The 20,241-nt window shown below is 46.0% G+C and overlaps 1 protein-coding gene across 1 annotated transcript in view; it reads left to right on the top strand.

Annotated features, from left to right (window-relative positions):
- GABRR1 (gamma-aminobutyric acid type A receptor subunit rho1) overlaps nucleotides 1-20,241 on the top strand; it is a 33,399-nt gene that overhangs the window by 5,064 nt on the left and 8,094 nt on the right. Inside the window, exons 2-5 of the mRNA XM_059176327.1 lie at nucleotides 11,130-11,236; nucleotides 12,614-12,681; nucleotides 13,814-14,037; nucleotides 18,761-18,843. Of these exons, the coding sequence (XP_059032310.1) occupies nucleotides 11,130-11,236; nucleotides 12,614-12,681; nucleotides 13,814-14,037; nucleotides 18,761-18,843 (482 nt within the window). The remainder of the gene's footprint in view (nucleotides 1-11,129; nucleotides 11,237-12,613; nucleotides 12,682-13,813; nucleotides 14,038-18,760; nucleotides 18,844-20,241) is intronic.

Genomic DNA, 20,241 nt, shown 5'->3' on the forward strand with positions numbered 1-20,241 from the left:
TGAGGGCTGTACTAGTCTGCTCGAGCTGCCATGACAAATTACCACCACTTTATGGCTTAAGCAATAAACAGTGATTCTATCACAGGTCTGGAGGCTAGTCCATGGTCAACGTGCCAGCAAATTGTTTCTTTCTTTCTTTTTTTTTTTTTTAAGATTTTTATTTATTTGGGGCGCCTGGGTGGCTCAGTGGTTTAAGCCGCTGCCTTCAGCTCAGGTCATGATCTCAGGGTGCTGGGATCGAGTCCCGCATCGGGCTCTCTGCTCAGCGGGGAGCCTGCTTCCCTCTATCGCTCTCTGTCTGCCTCTCCAACTACTTGTGATTTCTCTCTGTCAAATAAATAAATAAATAAAATCTTAAAAAAAAAAGATTTTTATTTATTTGACAGACAGATCACAAGTAGGCAGAGAGAAAGAGAAGGAGGAGGCAGGCTCCCTGCTGAGCAGAGAGCCCGAAGTGAGGCTCGATCCTGGGACCCTGGGATCATGACCTGAGCCAAAGGCAGAGGCTTTAACCACTGAGCCACCCAGGCGCCCCGCAAATTCTGTTTCTGATGAAGGCTTTCTTCCTGGCTTATAGACAGCCCCCTTCTTACTGGGTCCTCAAATGACCCTTCCTAGGTGCTTGCCAAGAGGGGTGGAGAGGGTATCTCTAGTGTCTCTTCCTCTTCTTGTAAGGACACCAGCCCTATTGGATCAGAGCCCAATTCTTATGATCTTATTTATTTATTTATTTATTTTAAAGATTCTATTTATTTATTTGTCAGAGAGAGAGAGAGAGTGAGAGAGTGAGTGAGCTACAAGCAGGGTGGAGGGCAGAGGGAGAAGCAGGCTCCCCACTGAGCAGGGAGTCTGATGCGGGGCTCAATCTCAGGACGCTGGGATCGTGACCCAAGCCCAAGGCAGACGCTCAACTAACTGAGCCACCCAGGTGTCCCCTTATGATCTCATTTAAACTTAATTAGCTCCTTACCAACCAATCACTCAAAACAGTCACACTGGGATTTAGGGCTTTAACATATGAACTGGGGGGTGGGTGGCACAGTCCAGTCCATAACAAGGGCTCAACCTGTACCTTTATCCTTGTCACCCCAAGTTCAAGGACCATATCTGTTACATGGTTGATACTCGAGAAATGTTAAGCATAAATAAATGAGTGAGTCCCAACTCATGCTATTCCTATACTTCATTCATCCAACAAATATGTACTCACTACATTTCCGGCACTGTGCCCAGGGCTTGGGAGGCAATGGCAATCACTTGAGATGTTGACAGTTTATGGGGGTGACACACATTAATGAAATAATTTTTACAGAATGTCAGAATTTCAAGGACCTTAGAAATCCCATCACTTAAGGATAAGAAGAGAAGGGCCCCAAAACATGTAACGCTTATTACAAGATTATGCAGCATCCCCTCAGAATTCCACACCTCTCATTTCTCCGCGTCCAGGGCCCTCCCCTCACCATCACAAAGGAAGGTAGGAGGTGAGGAAGATAAAGAAGTTCATTCAGTAACTTCATTTACCAAAATACGTTGTGGGCTCTCTCCTTGACAAACAAACTCTTTGTTTGCTTGCTTTTTTGGTTTTGGTTTTTAAAAAGCTGGTATATTTAATTAGTTGTGGGAACTCAAAAGACATTTACTGAGAGTCTAACATGTCCAAAGGCACATAGGTATATAGTGAATAGAATATGATCACTAAACACAGGTTGCTCATAAAGAAGGCAGCATTGGAATTAGGGACAGATTTTTATGAGTCAGAAAATAGTTAAAGAACTATAATAAATGGGAAAAATACAATCTGAGATTTCTGATAAAGAGAATAGGTGGGGAAAAAATTAGAGCTTTAAATTAAAAGAAAGTAATCCAGTGTCTTCTTCAAATGGGAACACATGTGGAATTTATGTTGGGACATATGTAGAAGATAAAAGAGATGATCTAGGTCAAGATTTTACCTGAGAAGTAAGGAAACAAACATGGTCTTCCTGTGCCCTTTTGACCCCATGGAGGGCGATAGCATCTTGGGTGTTTGTACTAAGGACCCACCAGGTTGGTGGGATCAGTCATGGTGGCAAGAAGAAAGCTTGATCAAATGAGCCCGAGATAGGACTTGGCGATAGCATCAGAAGCCACACTGAAGTTGGGCTGGTCCCACCCGCACCAGCCTGATATCTTTTGGTTCCAGGCAGCTCAGGTCTCCCACAGGTGTGCTGACCTCCAGCGTCAAGGAGTGCTCACACCCTGTGTTAGGGTTCTCCAGAGAAACAGAACCACCAGGCTGCTTGTAATATGTATCTATCTGTATATACAGTGTTGCATAGATACATTGCGTGACACAGATGTGGTGTAATATACATGTATGGAGAGAGAGGAGGGAGTAAGATTAACTGTACAGCAACAGGAGTTGAGGCTGCAGCTCAAGTCTGAAGGCGATCTAGTGGCAGAATTCCCTCTTCCTCAGAGGATCTCAGCCTTTTCTCTTATGATTGGATTGATTGATCAATCAATTGATCTCTTTTCTCTCTGATTGGATGAGACCCACCCAATGAAAATCAATCTGCTTTGCTTAAAATCCACTGATGTAAATGTTAATCACATCTTTTAAAATACCTCACTTCAGGGCACATGGGTGATTCAGTCTGTTAAGCATCTGACTCTTGATTTTGTCTGAGGTCATGATCTCAGGGTCATGGGATCCAGCTCACATCAGGTTCCACACTGGACAGGGATCCTGCTTAAGCTTCTCTCTCCCTCTCCTGCTGTCCCTCCCCCACTGCATGCATGCGCGCGCTCTCTCTCTCTCTGTCTCTCAATAAAAACTAAAGCAAATAAACAAAACATAACAAAAACCCTCAGTGCAACATCTTGTTTAAACAGACTGGTGTTTAATCAGAAACTACGTACCATGGCCAAGCAAAGGTGACACATAAAATTACCCATTACATACCCATTACATACAAACCAAACCCAGCATTCTGGTTTGAAAAGCAGATTATTGGTTACTTCTTCAAAAATCCAGCTTAGTAAGAAATCAAAAGAAATGAAGTATTTACACCCAAAAGAAAATATAAAATACTTATTCGCTATGTGGGAAAATGCACAACCTCTGTAGCAATTCAAGAAATATAAATATAATATAAATAACATTAGGGTAACATCCTTATTAGGTAAATAAAGATTAAATGCACACATGCACACACACTCACTCACACACAGCCTGTGCTGGTGGGTCTGGAAGAAACCAAAACCATATCTGTGGGGCTCTGCCAATGGACAGACCCTTCCCACACTGCCATCCACCCACGAGGCTAGAGCTGTAGGTTACCTCTAGTACCATAGAGGGGATGCCTTCTGGAAAAGGCTTAAAAGGTCTCCAAGCTCCCCCACGGCCCAACCCCTTATTTCACAGCAGAGTTATCAGAAACAGACAGAAAGCAGGAACGTGTTGGGATGCCAGTGGCTCAGATGGTTAAGCCTCTGCCTTCAGCTCAGGTCGTGATCCCAGGGTCCTGGGATTGAGCCCACATCAGGCTCATCGGGAAGCCTGTTTTGCCTTCTCCCAGCTCATCGGGAAGCCTGTTTTGCCCTCTCCCTCTGCCTGCCACTCCTCTTGTTTATGCGCGCGCGCTCTCTCTGTCAAATAAATATACAAAATTACAAAAAAAAAAACGTTTAGAAAAAATAAAAGAAATGTATTGTATTCTCTCATCAGCTAGGAAACTTGGGGCCTGAGGCAGAGCGCCTTCCTCTTCACTGACGGGTGTCCTTCCTGCTGTATCAGGTCATTGTCTCAAATATACAAAATGTCCTCAGTATACAAAATATACGAAATAAAAAATATAAACATATTTTTAAAATATTAAAAAGTATACAAAATATCATAGTGGCCTGACTCAGGATGACACTGGAGGGTAGCCCCGTGTTCAGTCTTACGTGGGCCGCAGAGCAAACTCAGCTGGTCTGGCTCCCGCCTTCCTCTCCGACCTCCCTTCCATCGCCACACTGGCCGGCTTGCTGCTCCTGCCACAACTGAGCAGCACCCCGTCCCCCTGCCCCCAGCCTCTGTCCCTGCCCGGCCTCTGCCAGGAGCACTCTTAGGTAACCTCAGCATGTGGTTCCCTCACGTTCTTCAGGCCTCTGTCTGATTGCCACTTTCAGGGATGTGTTCCCTGGCCACCCATATAAAACAGCCAGGTAACACCCCACCACCAAGCCCTTACTCGGCTTGCCATCCTAGCCCTCAATGTATGTTCCCATAAGGCAATAAGGGGCCCAGGATGTGTGTCTTTGAGGATTTCCGTGGATGTTCTGGCTTGGGCAGGAACAGTGATAGGCAACCCCAAGAATGTATCACCAAAGCTCCTAAGCTCAATGGGGTGATGGTGGATCCAAACGGCATGGGGCCCTGGCTTTTGGACCTAGAGCTACCACATACCCCATGACTGGGGATAAGTCACTGCACATTCTCAAGTCTGTTTCATCTGTAAAGGGGAGTCAGTTAGGTCTGTCACCTTAGGGTTATTATAAGGACTGTGTGAGCCAAAGTATGGGAAAGGGCTTGACTGCCATAAAGCTCAGTGAACCTCTAAGGGCCCGGGGCCTCACCTCTGCCATCTTGTGATGGGCGCAGATAGGAAGCTCCCGCACAGACCCTCATCCCACTAGACAGTCCTTAAGGCTCGTCTCTGCCTGGAGGACAGTTACACCATGCACAGCATCTGGGGACACTCTGCGGATCTGCCAATTAGAGAGTAAACAGCACCACCACCACCACCATCCCTGCCCAAGGAAAGGAGATAGTGTAGGATGTTTCACTCTGTCTGAGCCCTAACTGGTTTCATGCCATCGACAGGATGGGACACAAGTTGTCTTTGTAATCAAAGTTCTAGGATGTGGCCAGGAATCATCTTGGAGCTTAATTCAGCAGCTTTCATGATACTTTTTTTTCTTCTTTGTCAATCTCTTGTCCCCAGTTCTCTGAACTCTCTCTTATTTTCCAGATTTTTCTCTACTGCAGAATCCTTAAATTTCCTGAGCTGTGATTCATCTGGATCTGTAGGCTTGAGTTCCACTTAAACAAAAATTAGAACAGTGGTTCTTAACATTGACCGAGGAGGTTTGACAGCTCTTGATAGCTGGGTCTCCCACTCCCGGTATGGGGTGTGGCCTGGGAGGTTTTAAGTTTCTTGGGTGACCCCAAAGTGTAGTCGGGCTGAGAAACCCTGAGTTAGGTGATCTCATGCCAGCATTTTCACTATTCTGGGCAGTAACTAAGTTCTTTTCACTGCTCCCTTCCCAATGCAGAGGCCAGTCTCTTTGATGGAGACTTAATTCTGTTAGCAGAGGCTCAGCCTTACCTTAATCATTGGCTAACATTGCCCGCTCTCTTCCAAACAGAGTATTTCCCTCTGCACACTCCCCTGACTCAGGATACACTTTTAAGGAAAGCTGCTTGTCTTGAGCACCTTTCTTGTGTCCCTCATTTAAACCTTGACCTCCTTCGCACATTTCTCACAGAACCATTTGATTCTTCAGAATGTCCCCTTGGGTTTATGCTTCTCCCTCCGTATTTTCTATGTATTTTTGTGAAATCTGAGTTCTGCACACAGCGAGGAGCTGGGGCTATAGAGGTACACGAGGTAGAGTCCCTCCCTGGTAGAGTTCATGGTGAAGTGCAAGAAGTGGTCAAAAGCTTCCTCCCCTCACACACACACACACACACACACACACACACACACAGAGGAGCTGGTGCATATTCTAATAAAGGCAGAGGGGAAGTATTGACTTTGGTGGGAAGGGGGGGAAACCTGGGAATTCTTCCAGGAGGAGGAGGCATTTGATCTGGGCATGCAAGGCATTGTCTGGGTAAGAAGACGTATGAAGAATGGTGGCAAAGACTTTCCAGACAGATGGGACGGCAGGAACAAAAAGCATAGAGGGGTAATGGGCAACTGCACGACGTGGGGGACAGAGTGGGAGCTGAGGCTGGAAAGAAGTTTTTATGTAGATGTGATGATTACCAATGCCATGAAAAAAAGGTTGTTTTCATTAGCTGGTTGAAAAAATCCCTTCCTCATCCAAATTAAGTTCTCTGTCTTCTCAGAGATGACATAATCAGCAGAGTGAAGTGTAACTTATCAGGCGTTCTGCTATCAGCGAAGTGAGGGAGACTGCCGCAGACCCCTTGGCTCACCTCAGGTTCCCATCCCTGTTCTATCCAACCTCTGAGAGAGTTCTGAGAGGGGTCTTGCGAAAACATTATCCACATACAAGTTGACCAGGAACTATAACAAGGAAACATCAAGATGTATTGTAGGTCAGAACTTTTCATTCTGTCCAAGAGGATAAGATGGACATGGGTGGTTCAAAAAATGTACACCCTCTGTTCAGCCCAAAAAACTGTCTCAAATGTCAACCTATATCATCATAACTTGGGCATGTCTATATTTTCTTCATAACTTCCCAGAGACTCATTCAATAAATAAGTGAGCATCAGTTTTGTGTAAGGTCCATGTTAACTCCTATGAGAGGGGGAAAGATAAGCTTGGACCTTCTATATCTAACCCAAATTCTGGGCAATGGAAACCAAATCTTTCAATGGGGCACCGTGGCCAACCTTGCTTCCAACACTTGGAGCCGGACCCTCTGGATTTGACTCCCGAATCCATCATGTTTACAAGTTATTCGGATCCCCTTTGTCTTAGTTTCCTCATGTATAAAATGGGGATAATAATATTTTCTTTATTTTTAAGATTTTATTTATTTATTTGACAGACAGAGATCACAAGTAGGCAGAGAGGCAGGCGGGGTGGGGGGGGGAGAAGGCTCCCCGCTGAGCAGAGAGCCTGATGCAGGGCTCAATCCGAGGACCCCGGGATCATGACCTGAGCTGAAGGCAGAGGCTTTAACCCACTGAGCCAGCCAGGCACCCCTGAAATGGGGATAATAATAAAGCCTACTGTGTAATCTAAGTTAGCACAATACCTGTGCTATTCAAGCAGTGTCCTATTCAAGCAGTGTTTCTTATTCTTATTACCAGCTGTGTGCCATACTTCATTTCAAGACTAACAATCAGGGGCCCCTGGCTGGCTCAGTCAGTAGAGCACGTAACCCTTTATCTGGGGGTTGTGAGTTCGAGCCCCACACTGAGTGCAGAGCCTACTTAAAAAAAATTAATTATCATACGCCTGGTTGGTAAAAAGATGCCAATGCCATGTAAAATATTTCATGATATATCATAACTTGAGTTTAAAAGCAGGTTACAGTGTCTTCTCTTTCTCTTGTTCTCTCTCTTTCAGAGGACAAGGGTATATGCAGGTGGCAAAGATGGTTTCTGAGTCGTTTTTATTTTCTCCTTTATATTTAAATCTACTTTATAAATTTAACATGGGTGTATAAGTTTTATAAAAAAGGTTATTTAAAAATAATAAACAACATCAGTGAGAAAGACTTTAAGGATCTTATGAGTCTTTTCTAGGCTACAGTCTAAGCGTCACGATGGGAGAGGCAGTGGCGTCTCAGAGCCCGTGTCTGTTGCAGGCTGGCCGGAAGCCAAAGAAAGAACTGGGTCAAGATCAATTTCTATCCCAAGCCCTTCTTTCGACTTCCCCTGCTTCCCTTTTCAGATGCCCATCAAGGGGGCTAATTCTTTCCTTCATTCCACCAACATGTGTTGCGAGCCCACAGGGGCCCAGCAGTGTATGAGGTGCTAAAGATAAACAAGACTCTGCCCCTGGTGGCCTGTGATCTCATCCTGCCCCTGCTGACCATCAGCTGTGATGGCCTGTAGCCCAGACAGCGCTCCCTGCACTCTTAGCCCTTCCCCACTCTTGGACCCATTCCTGGGACCTGCTCCTGCCCAGCTCCTGCCTCTGCGACTCTTTGCTACAGATGACGTCATCCTTATGCATCAGTCCTGATGTGAGTGCCTCAGTCGAGTCCTGGCAGAAAACAGCATTGTACTCAAAAGGGCTTAATGGATAGTTGAATAAAGGGACTACTCGTTGAGCTGTGGGCAAGGTTCAGGGAATGCCTGATGCCAATGTCCTTAAGGACAAGGACCAGTGGGAAGCCATGACTACCCTCGGTCCCAGAGGGGAAACAGTGTTATTGGAGCCTATTGAAGATACTGTGATTATCTGTAATCACAGAGCGACACGTTGCTATTCCCAGAGATTGAAGCAGGAAGAGAATGAGGAATAAATGTCCTGCTCTGTCATCTCCTGCCAGTGCCCATTTGGCTGAATTCACAAGCCAGAGAGCAAGGATGCCCAAGCAGTGCACTTCGCCTGGCAATGTGTTACTCTCTGTAGTAACAGGTTTGTGGCAGACCCAAGTTAAGAATGGCATCAGTTTCAAGTCAGGGTGAACTAATAGGGCAGATATTTTAAGGCAGACCTCCTCAGACCAGTGGTTCTAAGTAATTAATTCTCCAAATCCCTGCTCCTGTGGGTACTGGGGAAATGCTCATCAAAAGGCTAAATTAATGCACTGAAGCTTCATAGTTTTGTTATGTTCTTTCACATTTTATTCTGACTATATTGGAAGGAGATCTGAAGAGTGAGGGGTGCTTTGTTGATCTGAGTATCTAGACTGCCTCCAGCACATCTCTGTGTTAATTTTCATCGTAGACAGAAACAACGACCAGAAGTACACAAAGATGTCAACAAGTAAGACAGGCATGACGGTAAATGCATGCACACAATTCTAAAGATGTCTCTTCCCCACACCTGAGCTGTGGTGACTTTCAGCAGCGACCCCCACCCCTGGCCAAGGAGCAGGAGGCAGAAGGTGGGGGACCAGAGGAGGGGAAACTGGAAAGGAAAAGATGGCGGGGCTCCCAGTCCCGCTGGGGGAAAGAGGTTGTGAGAGGTGACAGGAACAGTTTTTGTCCTCTTCAAGTCCCCAGCGTCTTCCTCTCCTACATCCACAAGCAGCATAGCTTGGCCCTGGCTCACTAGTTCAGATTCTTTCCCTGGACTGCTTCCTTTGCAGTAATTTCCTTACCTCAAAAGGAAACTTCCTTGTCGGTTCAGTAATGACAGTGGCTCCGTCCATTGGGGTATCCTTTAGAGTCTGAAGAGTACTTCTGTGCACATGATCTCATTTACTCCTCACACTCCTTGTCAGGTCACAGGACTTTACCTTCTATTGGTTGAGGAAACCGAGTCTCAGGGAACAAGCTGCCTAAAGGCACAGAGTAGGCAGTGTCAGGGTTTCTCTGTCTCTCAGACAGGTTCCCCTCACCCCCACTCCCACCCCCACCAAAATGATGAAAGGTTTCTTCAAGAAAGAAGATAGCAAGGACATAAAGGTGGACTGAGGTAGTTATAAGGGAGGAAACTGTGTATACCGAGGACAAAAGGATCCAGAGCGGTGACTCTCAAAGTGTTGTCTCCAGACCAGTGGCATCGGTGGCATCTGGGAAAGTCTTACAGGTGCAGATTCTTGAGCCACAGCCCAGACCCACTGAATCAGAAACATCAGAGGAAAAGGGAAGCTCAGGAACCTAGGTTTGAACAAGGAAGCTATTGAATCCAGGGGAAAGGAGGTATGTGTGGTGGTAGCCTGAAGAGAACGCTGGTGTTAGCATAAGGGGGAGCTGGGAAGGTAGTCAGTGATTTCTGTGGATTCTAGAGCTGGTGCAGGTAGGTGAATGAAGACCGTCCAAGGCCACTGCAGCTTCGTTTGTAATAGCAGAAGACTAGAAACAACCCAAATTTCCACCCGTAGAGAATGGTCACATGAGTTACGGTGTATCCATGTAGGGAACATGACACGGTATAAAACAGAATAAGAGGCTTGGGATATTTACATATGGGAAAAAAGCTGAAGTATATTTAAATAAAAGAAGAAAAAGTAGGAGCATTTATATAATACATTAAATTTGGATTTTAAGGGCGCCTGGGTGGCTCAGGGGGTTAAGCCGCTGCCTTCGGCTCAGGTCATGATCCCGGGGTCCTGGGATCGAGTCCTGCATCGGGCTCTCTGCTCAGCGGGGAGCCTGCTTCCTCCTCTGTCTCTCTCTCTGCCTGCCTCTCTGCCTACTTGTGATCTCTCTCTGTCAAATAAATAAATAAAATCTTTTAAAAAATTTGGATTTTAAAAAGGGGAGAACTAAGAACATATATTTGTAGTTGTATCTCCAAGAAAGTCTGGACAGAGACAAGAAGTCGTTCAGAGAGGTACCTGTGGATGGGGAACGGGGTAGTTGAAAACAAAGACAGGATGTCAATTTTCCACTCCATTTCCTTTCCTAAAATTGTCCGCCCCTGTAAATAGATCACCTCTTCCGGAAAAAATAAAAAATAAATAAAAACGGCCATCGGTGCCATGCGGCAGCAGAAGAACAAGAAGCTACTTCCCGTGGAACAAGGATGGTGGGTATCCAAGGGCAGGTCCAAACTCTTTCTTCAGAATGGGCCAACAGAGGTCAAGGGTGCCAAGCTCTGCCCACACCCATTGTCTCTGCCCTCCAGCTCGAACTCTCCCAGAATGGCTGAAGTGCTTTGGGGGAGTTTAGACTTCTTAGTAAGGACTTAGTAAGGACAGGACCAGCATTTCTCAGCCTTAGCTACACATTAAAATCATCTGGGAAGCTTTTGGCTCAATGGGTTAAGTGTCTGCCTTAGACTTAGGTCGTGATCCCAGGACCCTGAGATTGAGTCCCACATTGGGCTCCCTGCTTATCAGGGAGCCTACTTCTCCCTCTCCCCCGACCACCCACTCATGCTCTCTCTCATGTGCTCTCTCTCTCTCTCTCTCAAATAAATAAATAAAAATCTTAAAATAAATAAATAAATAATAAAATAATCTGGGAAGCCTTTTATAAATGCCAACTGCCAGGCCCTATTCCCAGAACAGCCATATCCAAATCTCTGAGGTGGGCTCTGGGCATTGACACTTTTTAAAGCCCCTCAGTTATGATTCTAAACCCGGTCTTGGACCTGCCGGGTGAGCTCATTAATCCAGAAAGCTGGAGAGAGGAGGCAAGGCTATCCAATAGCTTATAAAAGGAGAAATAACACAACCCACCAAACCTGTCACAATCGAATCTGGCTGAAAAAAAATTTTTTTTTATCTGTCTTGATTGGAATCTGTGATGAACCTGTTTCTCCCCGCCTTGGCAGCCCCATTCTGAAGCGAAGCCCTGATATCACCAAATCGCCACTGACCAAGTCAGAGCAGCTTCTGAGGATAGATGACCATGATTTCAGCATGAGGCCCGGCTTTGGAGGTATGAGACAAACACTCATGGTGGGGTCTGTCCGACTGTCCACGGGTAGAGGCCAAACCAAGGGACCACACATGCTTTGTTCTCCCCCAATCAGGTGCCTCCATTATGCTTGGGGGCCAAGATGGAGCCCACAGGTCTTCTGGATATCGTCCCTGCCCAGCCCTGCCCATTTCCAGGCAAGCTAGCTGAGCTCTCCTCAGGCCGCTGCTCCTGACAAGGAAGGCTGGGGATCGGTGAGGTCAGCAGCTGGCTGTGGGAAGGGCCAGGGGAAGACTGGGCCACCGCAGCCCAAAGCTGCCTCCTGAAAATGCTCTGAAATAACAACCTTGGACAAAATTTGCGCTCATCTGGGAGCTGGCAGACGGAACTCGGGTGTCAATCCGAGGGCAGACTGCGGTCTGCTGGGTTTAATTAAATGAAAATAGCTTGAGAAAATAATGATCTAGTGCAGAGGGCTGTCTGCTTAGCCTGCAGCTGGCAGATTTCAGCCCCTTCTGTGTCAAATAGGGTTTTCATCCATATGGGTTTCTTCCTGGAATAAAATATTTGTTTCAGAAATCGTCCTCATGTTTTTATTTCTCCCAGCCGCATTCACCCAAAGAATAAACAGGTTCTAGAAGGGAGTCACTATCAAATCTGTAACCTGTTGCTGTTGGATCCAAACCTGCCTCCATCTAGGATAATCCAAGTGTGGCCCATGCTTGCCCACATCCAGCGGGGGAAGGGGCAGCAATCTATTCCCTTGATAATGCTTTCCTTCTTTTGATGAATATTATGTTTTCGTGGCCTAGAAATGGAAAAAAAAAAAAAAAAAGATTCTAATGTTTCCAGGCCACCCTGATGCCTCACATTTCCCTTGCAAGCGACTCTGTCATGCGGTGAAGATACAAATCTGTAGGCTTGGCGAATGGCCTGCCTGTGGCTTTGGTTCTGGGTGCCTCAGGGCCAGACAGAGGCATTGACTTCCATGACAGAATCAGGAGGCAGATATAAAGAACAGTGCGGACGACCCCGTGCTAGGAGTCACTCCTCAGATCAGACCCAGCTTTGAGCTAGGTCATCCCCTGTAGCTTTCCATGAGCACGTGTAACCAGAGAAGAAAGTTTCATAGAAACCTTCTCCTTAGAATCACCTGAATGATTCAGACAAAAAACTTAAAAACAAACAAACAAAAGCTCTTTGTTGGAATATTCCAGGGAACCAGCCCCAGGATTCAAACCTCTGATTTCTGGTTTCACTTCAGCTTGACATGTGGGGACGCCAAACCTTCAAATCCGGCAGGAAGCGGAGGAAACGGGTTCCAGGGGGGATGCTCTTCCTGCCTGTAGTAAAAATGCAAGCAAAAGGGATCAATGTCTTGCCATGCCCCATTTGCAGGTCCGGCCATTCCTGTGGGTGTGGATGTGCAGGTGGAGAGCCTGGACAGCATCTCAGAAGTCGACATGGTAAGCGCCTCTGTGGCCGGGGCTGTGAGCACGTGGAGTCACACGGGGCCTGTGCTGGGCCGGGAGGTCGACACGCCTGAATTCACAGGGTCTCACAACTCCCCGAGCCGTGGGAATGCCCACACTCATTTTACAGTTGGGCGAGGAAGGTGAAGACACTTGCCAATCAAAAACAAAAAGAAAAAAAACAAAGTAGAAGGTATAAAAGAAGTGATTGTACGAAATAAAGGTGTCTACTGATCATAAAAAAAAAAAAGACACTTGCCAAAAGCCTCCAGTTGGTATGACACAGAGCTGGATGCCAAAGTTGATCTCCCTTCAGTGCCTAGGCTCTTTCCCCTGGCATGTGTACTCTGGGCAAAAGCTCTCCAACAGACAGTAGGATCCAAGGTTGCAGTCATGTAGCCAGATATTCCACAACTGGAGATCCTGTATCTGGCTGTTGAAATGCAGAACTGCTGAAAAGGGTCCTTTTTTTTTTTTTTTTCCCTCTTCAGTGGGTTTAGGTGGGAAAATGGAATGTTCTACAACTCCCTGACTTACAGGACTGGTTACAGCCTCACATAGTCTGGGGGTCTCCAAAAGGCAGACTTGAGAGAAGCATTCTAGCACAAGTAGTTTATTTGGGGGATGATCCCCCAAAACCCACGAAGAGCGTAGGGCAAGGTGAGACAGGGATGGGGAGGAAGGGAAAAGTCCCGTGTCCTCAAGCCGGTCACTGCTGTGAATCTCAGTCCCATTAGGAAAACTCTGAGAATCAGCAAAGAACATAGCTTCAGGCTATCTCAGCTGAGGGGCCAAGAAGCTGGGGTGCTCATCTAGCCCTCCCTTCCTCCTACACCCCCCCAACACACTGAGGGTCAGCAGTGCTGGCAGCAGCACCTTGTCAGGGTGGAGACAGATGCCAGGGGATGGGTTGGGACTCAGGGACATGGATTTTGCTAGAAGCGTCTGGCTGAGTCCCTCCCCTGCAGTCCTCTTACCGCAGCAAACCCCAGGGACCGGAGGCAAGACCTCTATGTCTCTGCGGTTTCATCCCCAGCTGGGTGACGGCTCCATGGGGTGCCCAGGATCCTGCTGACACCCAGTAGTTTCACTGTGTGTGGTTCCCCTCTCTGCCCCTCCCCTCCAGGACTTCACGATGACCCTCTACCTGAGACACTACTGGAAGGACGAGAGGCTGTCCTTCCCCAGCACCAACAACCTCAGCATGACGTTTGACGGCCGGCTAGTGAAGAAGATCTGGGTCCCAGACATGTTTTTCGTGCATTCCAAGCGTTCCTTCATCCACGACACCACCACGGACAATGTCATGCTGCGGGTGCAGCCCGACGGGACCGTGCTCTACAGCCTGCGGTAAGGCTGCCTCTTTTCCTGGAGGTCCTCTCGCTCCTGAAGCAGGGCGGGAAAGCAGAGCGTTCCTCTACCTGCAAGGGCAGTTTTGCTTTTTGGCTTTGAATGGCTAGTTTTTTTGGTGGTGGTTGTTTTGGTTTTCTTCTTTTTATTTTTACTTTTTACATTTTTTTAAATTGTGTTCTATTAGTCGCCATACATCATTAGTTTTTGATGTAGTGTTTCATGATTCATTGTTTTCGGGTAACACCCAGTGCTCCATGAAGTCCATGCCCTGCTTCATACCCACCACCAGATAGCAAGTATATAACGTCTCAGGAGGCACCACGTTCCCTACGTCAAGGGAAAGCTATTTTATGCGGGAGAAAAAAACTGTAAAAAATTATTTAGTCTCAAAAACACATTTGTGGAAATTTTGCAAGCTGATGCTTATGATTTATGCCTTACCCTGCAGGTTATATTTTAATTTAAAAACTTCGATCCAAGTTTTATTGAGTTGTATTTATTTGGCCTCTAGTGGGAGGCAGCGAAATAGATAATGTGTTCTTCTGAAAGACTTGCCTCCTTAGATGTCTCAATTCCCATCTTTCAGGTATACCTTAGAACTTGGGCTAAAAGAAATTCTCTTTCCTTACCGCGCCAGCCACAGGCATGTTTGCTATCCTTTCTCACCACAAGTTGGGCCGCTTTATGACTTTGAATGGTCTTCTGAGCATCACTTTTAACATAGGAAGAATATAGGCCTTTTTTCTTAGGAGTTCAGAGACCTTGGAAATGTTCAAGTGCTGATTTATCACTGACCTGGGGAAGCGTTCCTTCAACACAGGTGCCACAGCCTGGCGTTTACTGCTCGGCCAGCTTTAGAAACTCATGGTTTAGGAACTCATGGTCCCACTGGGGAGGACGCGTTCAGATGAGCCGCAGGCCTTCATGGAGAAGGGGCTCTGTTTGTTGTGATTTACTCCTCCTGTGCTGTGCTCATGGTGCATTTCAGTTTTTTTAAGATTTTATTTATTTATTCAGGGGGTGTAGATAGTGAGAGGGAGCATGAGTAGGGGGAGGGGAGAGGGAGAAGCAGACTCCCCGCTGTGCTGAGAACCCGACAGAGGACTCGATCCCAGGACCCTGGGACCATGACCTGAGCTGAAGGCAGATGCTTAACAGACTGAGCCCCCCAGGTGCCCTGGTGCATTTCAGTTTTAAAGACTTTGTTCCGGTAAAGATGAATCCATATACCAGTGTCTAAGTAAGGGATGCCTGGACAGGAGCATGGTGTATCTTTTGAGTCAAAGAGGGCAGCGTTGAAGCTGAATTTCTGCCTCCACCCTCCAAAGGAATATTTATGATGATCCCTCAGGACTCACTCTGGCTTGGGATCTAAACAATTAGTTACTAGACACAGAGTGGAGGTATGGGGTTTTCCTCCCCATAGCTTGAGATGCCTTCTGCCATAGAAGTGCTCAGGAGGGTCAAGGACGTAAAATCCCTTCCCCCAGCCGTGTTGAGGTGGTTCTTCCTGGAGTCCTCCCATCTGAGGCAGGCTGTCGAGGCATCCTACAACTCCAAAACCACCCACAAAACATCACAACCTGATGGCACTACCAGGGACACAAAAGACTAGACCATAAGGCATGTGATCACTGGTGTGCTGGTGAATGTTTAACAACTGGTTGGCTGGGGTGGATGTATGCTTGCTATAAACATGGCTGATAAAAGGATGTAGAACATATGAGTCACAAGTAAAATAATCTATGTGATACTTAAAAAAAAAAAAGATTTTATTTATTTACTTGAGAGAGAGTGAGAGAGAGCATGAGAGGGGCGAGGGTCAGAGGGAGAAGCAGACTCCTGGCTGAGCTGGGAGCCTGATGTGGGACTCGATTCGGAGACTCCAGGATCATGACCTGAGCCGAAGGCAGTCGCTTAGCCAACTGAGCCACCCAGGTGCCCCTATGTGATACTTTCTGTTATAAATCCCATACACTTATAATTTAAGTATGATTTCCTATTTCTTATAAAATCCTGAGCCAGATGAAGTCTAGCCCAGCACACGCTGCTTGTGATCACAGAGGCGCTACATAAGAAGCAAGGAAGTGGAAAATCTCCTGTGTGTTCAGAATCAAAGTTGTCCATGAGCCCCCTTGTGGCTAAAAACAGATGCTTTGATTTTTCATCACAAATAAAATCATAGGTTTGTTTTAAGTGGAAAAAAAAAAAAAAAGAGTCCTTGATTGCGGGCTGAGGAAAAGATTTGTAAGATTGTTCTTGGGAGAGAGCTGTGGGCATGAGCCTTTCCTGGCATTTCTCCAAGAGCTTGGAACATGTGTGCCTACCAGGGGGGGATGTTGTGCAGTCGGAGAGCAAGAGAAGAGCCATCTAAACACCCTGAGGGTGTGGTGGGGCCAGTCTGTATCCCCGGGTTGCTGGGAATAGTTGGGTGTGTGTAGAAGGGACAGCAGGTGGGTAAACCAAGAGCCAGCGTGGGGAGTTGAGACTGGTTAAGACAGCCCTGAAGCCTGGAGGGGTCCAGCAGGGGAAATGAAGAACCCAGGAAAGTAAGGAATCAGCTTCAACCATGTAGAGCATGGTTACCAGAGAGCGTCAAGAAGAGAGCACGAAGCCACCTACCAAGGAATTGTCCTGCCTCCCGTCACTTCTGCCTGAGCAGAGATGGGCAGGAATTGACCACTCAAATGTCAACTTCATAACTTAGCCAGGAGGAGGAGTGGAAGTCTTAATGTGAATCAACTTTGAAGTGCTGCTTAATATCTTGGACCAAATTCTTTTCATTTTTGAATTGAGACATGCTTTGTTACCTACAAGGGTTTTGACATTACTTGAAACATAAGCAAAAAAAAAAAAATCACAGGGTGTGCCAAGTTTCCATCCAAGACAAGGGAAGAGCCAATGAATTAAAAAAAAAAAAAAAAATGGAGGGGAGCAGAAGTAGAGGGAAAGAGAGAGAATCTTAAGCAGGCTTCATGCCAGCACAAAGCCCAACGAGGGGCTCGATCTCACTACCCTAAGATCAGGACCTGAGCTGAAATCAAGACGGGACACTTACCCGACTGAGCCACCCAGGTGCTCCCCAATAAATCAATTTAATGAGATACGGAGAAACAAATATAAACATAGTACGGATTAAATCACAAACTGTGCTTGTTTAATGTGTGGTATGTGAGTTACAGGTTGAAAAAATATCAAGTCAGGGTGCAAAGAACCAGTCTGGTATCTGTGATTCTAAAAATATCTGTTTCTGATACAAAGAGAAGAGACATTCAGTCCTTTTGTGGATAGCAAAATCTTCCTGCATTTGAGATTTCATTAGCTCTAAGTCACCAAACTTAGTTTCTAGTTTGTTTCTTGTTGGGGATGCCATTAGGCATAGTAGAAATGGAAGTCCACCCATTAGGTGTTCCAAGTCAGCTGCTATCCTGACTCCTCTCTACTCAAGACACCCTGTTTATCAGGATTTCCAGAGGAGATAAGGCTACCCAGCTGCCAGCAATAGAAAATCCCTTTGAGAATACAACTATTCCATACCCAACTGGAATGGGGAAAATAAAGCAGATATTTTATAATTCAGTTTCAAGAAAGCTCTTTCCCTTGAAATTTTCATTTTAATTAAAAGTGATTTTTTTTTTCCTTTTGGCCATGAATCATCCAGACAGTTTCTACAACTTATACATAGCAATTTTGTGTGTGTGTGTGTGTGTGTGGTTGAAGGAAAAATAGTTTGTTCAGTATCAGCCAATAACTCTTAATCATGTCCTGCCATGAGATTCCCCATGGGATGGGCGATCTTTCGTCTGTGACTAATGATCTGTGTTTGTTTTCCCTTTGATGCAGAAGCCCATTTTCCCATGTAAACTCTGAAACAAAACCACCAGATGCCAGGAAGTGTTTGTATGCTGGTACAAAAAAGGTTTCAGTGTTTTTTCATTATTATGATCTCCGTGGAATTATCCACTAAAAACACCGATGCCCAGTAGGAGATATTATTATCAATATAAAAATAGCAACTTTGCGGGCGCCTGGGTGGCTCAGTGGGTTAAGCCGCTGCCTTCGGCTCAGGTCATGATCTCAGGGTCCTGGGATCGAGTCCCACATCGGGCTCTCTGCTCAGCAGGGAGCCTGCTTCCTCCTCTCTCTCTGCCTGCCTCTGCCTACTTGTGTTCTGTCAAATAAATAAAAAAAAAAAAAAAAAAAAATAGCAACTTTGCAAAAAAACAAAAAGTTCCCCATTTGGCCACTGCCAGAAGTGTTTCATTCATATTATTTCTGATATGTTGAATACAAATATTAAATATGGGTAAAATCAATAAAAGAAGAAAAAAATTGAATTTATCTAAAACCAAAAACAATATATACTCCTATGGTTTCTTCTAAGAAACAATATCATAGGAGTTTTTAATTTCACATTTTTATATCGATTGAGATCGTATATCGTTAATATCATTAATATGCTTATACGTCAATATGTTAATACCGTTAATATGGTTGAAGATGATAGAAGTTGGTAGAGACACTCTGGAGTTAAACATAGAACCCTGAGTACTATGATGACTTTATCATACCTAAGCTACTTATCTAAATCTTGACACCTTGTTTATAAATTATAAGGAGGCAGTTCTACCAGAAGGAAGCACAGTCCTTTTCTGTTTATCATTCTGCATTTGTATTTTGCAGCCTCCGAAATTTTGAATTTTTGTCTTTTTGCTTGTAGGGTTACAGTGACTGCAATGTGCAACATGGACTTCAGCCGATTTCCCCTGGACACACAAACGTGCTCCCTTGAGATTGAAAGCTGTGAGTAGACTGTCCCAGACAGAAGCCCACAAAACCCAAGTAATTCCCAACACCGCTCTCAGTTAGCAGGAACAGCATAGTCCCCTCATTCATGGCTAGTGATTGTTTTCAGTGATTTTTTTAGATTAAAGCTAAGTGCAGAGTAATTTTGAAAATCAGGAGCAAATTTGGGGCTAAAACCTCCATTCCTATAATAGATCCTTTTAATGGTGCTAAGGTAATGGTTTTAAACTTGGTTCTGTGGGAACCTGGGCAATAGCTTGGGGGGTGGTGGTAGAGGGCTCAGCAAATCTGGGTCTCCATGTGCAGCTATTTCTACCTGGTGTCCAATGTATGAGCTCATTTTGATCTGTTTTTATTATTCCTCTGAAAAAGATTTCTGTTGAAGAAGAGATTTCATGCCAAAAACATGTTTGTAACAATTGCCTGTGGGAATTGCCCAGGTGAGCGCAGGTGGCCCTTGAGAGCCTCAGGCACAACTGAGGGGCCTCAGGACCCTTGCACACATGGATGCTCTGCCCAGGTTAAGAGCCAAGCTCTGGGAAAAGCAAGGCTGAGGCAGCGTCAAGAACTACTTGCTTGCATCTCCAGGTCTCTACACCACTGCTCTGTTTTTCAGTCTTTGCCCAAATACTTCCTTTGATGGGCACAGTCTGGACTCTCCCATAATTCCAACTGTCCACTCCTCCCAAGCGAATACCAGCACCCACCCACTGGCCCTTCCTGGCTGGTGACCAAGCCCTAGGGAGGAATCTCTTTGGCCCAGGGCACCTTTGTAGCCTACCTGCATTTGTGGCAGTGAGTCAGCGATCTCCTGGCCCAAGTCATCTGGGGTGGAGGAGGGCAGGCATGTTGATGCAGAGGTCAAATGGACACCTGCATAGGGCACTGAATGTGGAAAAAGGGAGTAATAAATCCCAGGACCAAGGGAGAAACTGAACTACCCACCACATAGTGGCTTCCCACCTGCAGTCATTTCACCCTCAGCAGCTCCCAGGAGAAGGTTACTATTATTTCCATTCTACATGGAGGGACATAACTGGCCTGAGGACATAGCTCTAAGGACTTAACTCATTGGCTCCAGTCCCTTGCTTTCCCTAGCACACCCAGCTAGCTCCATCGGGAATGTGCATTCCAGGCTGCATCAGGTAGGATGCACAGAGAAACAGAATATTGGAGATACACAGTAAGAGATATTAAGGGCAAGGAATTGTGCGAGCATGGGAGCTGGCGAGGCAAGTCTGTGCTGGTCGGAAGAGCAAGCTGGGAACCCCCGGGTGGGACCTGAGCCTGCCTTCCACTTGCAGAATTTCTTCTTCTTGGGGAAACCTCAAATCTGCTCTTAAAGCTTTTCAACTGATCAGATCAGAAAAAGGATCATCTCCTTTACTTCAAGTG

This window comes from Mustela lutreola, chromosome 6, assembly GCF_030435805.1.
Source record: "Mustela lutreola isolate mMusLut2 chromosome 6, mMusLut2.pri, whole genome shotgun sequence".
Lineage (NCBI taxonomy): Eukaryota > Metazoa > Chordata > Mammalia > Carnivora > Mustelidae > Mustela > Mustela lutreola.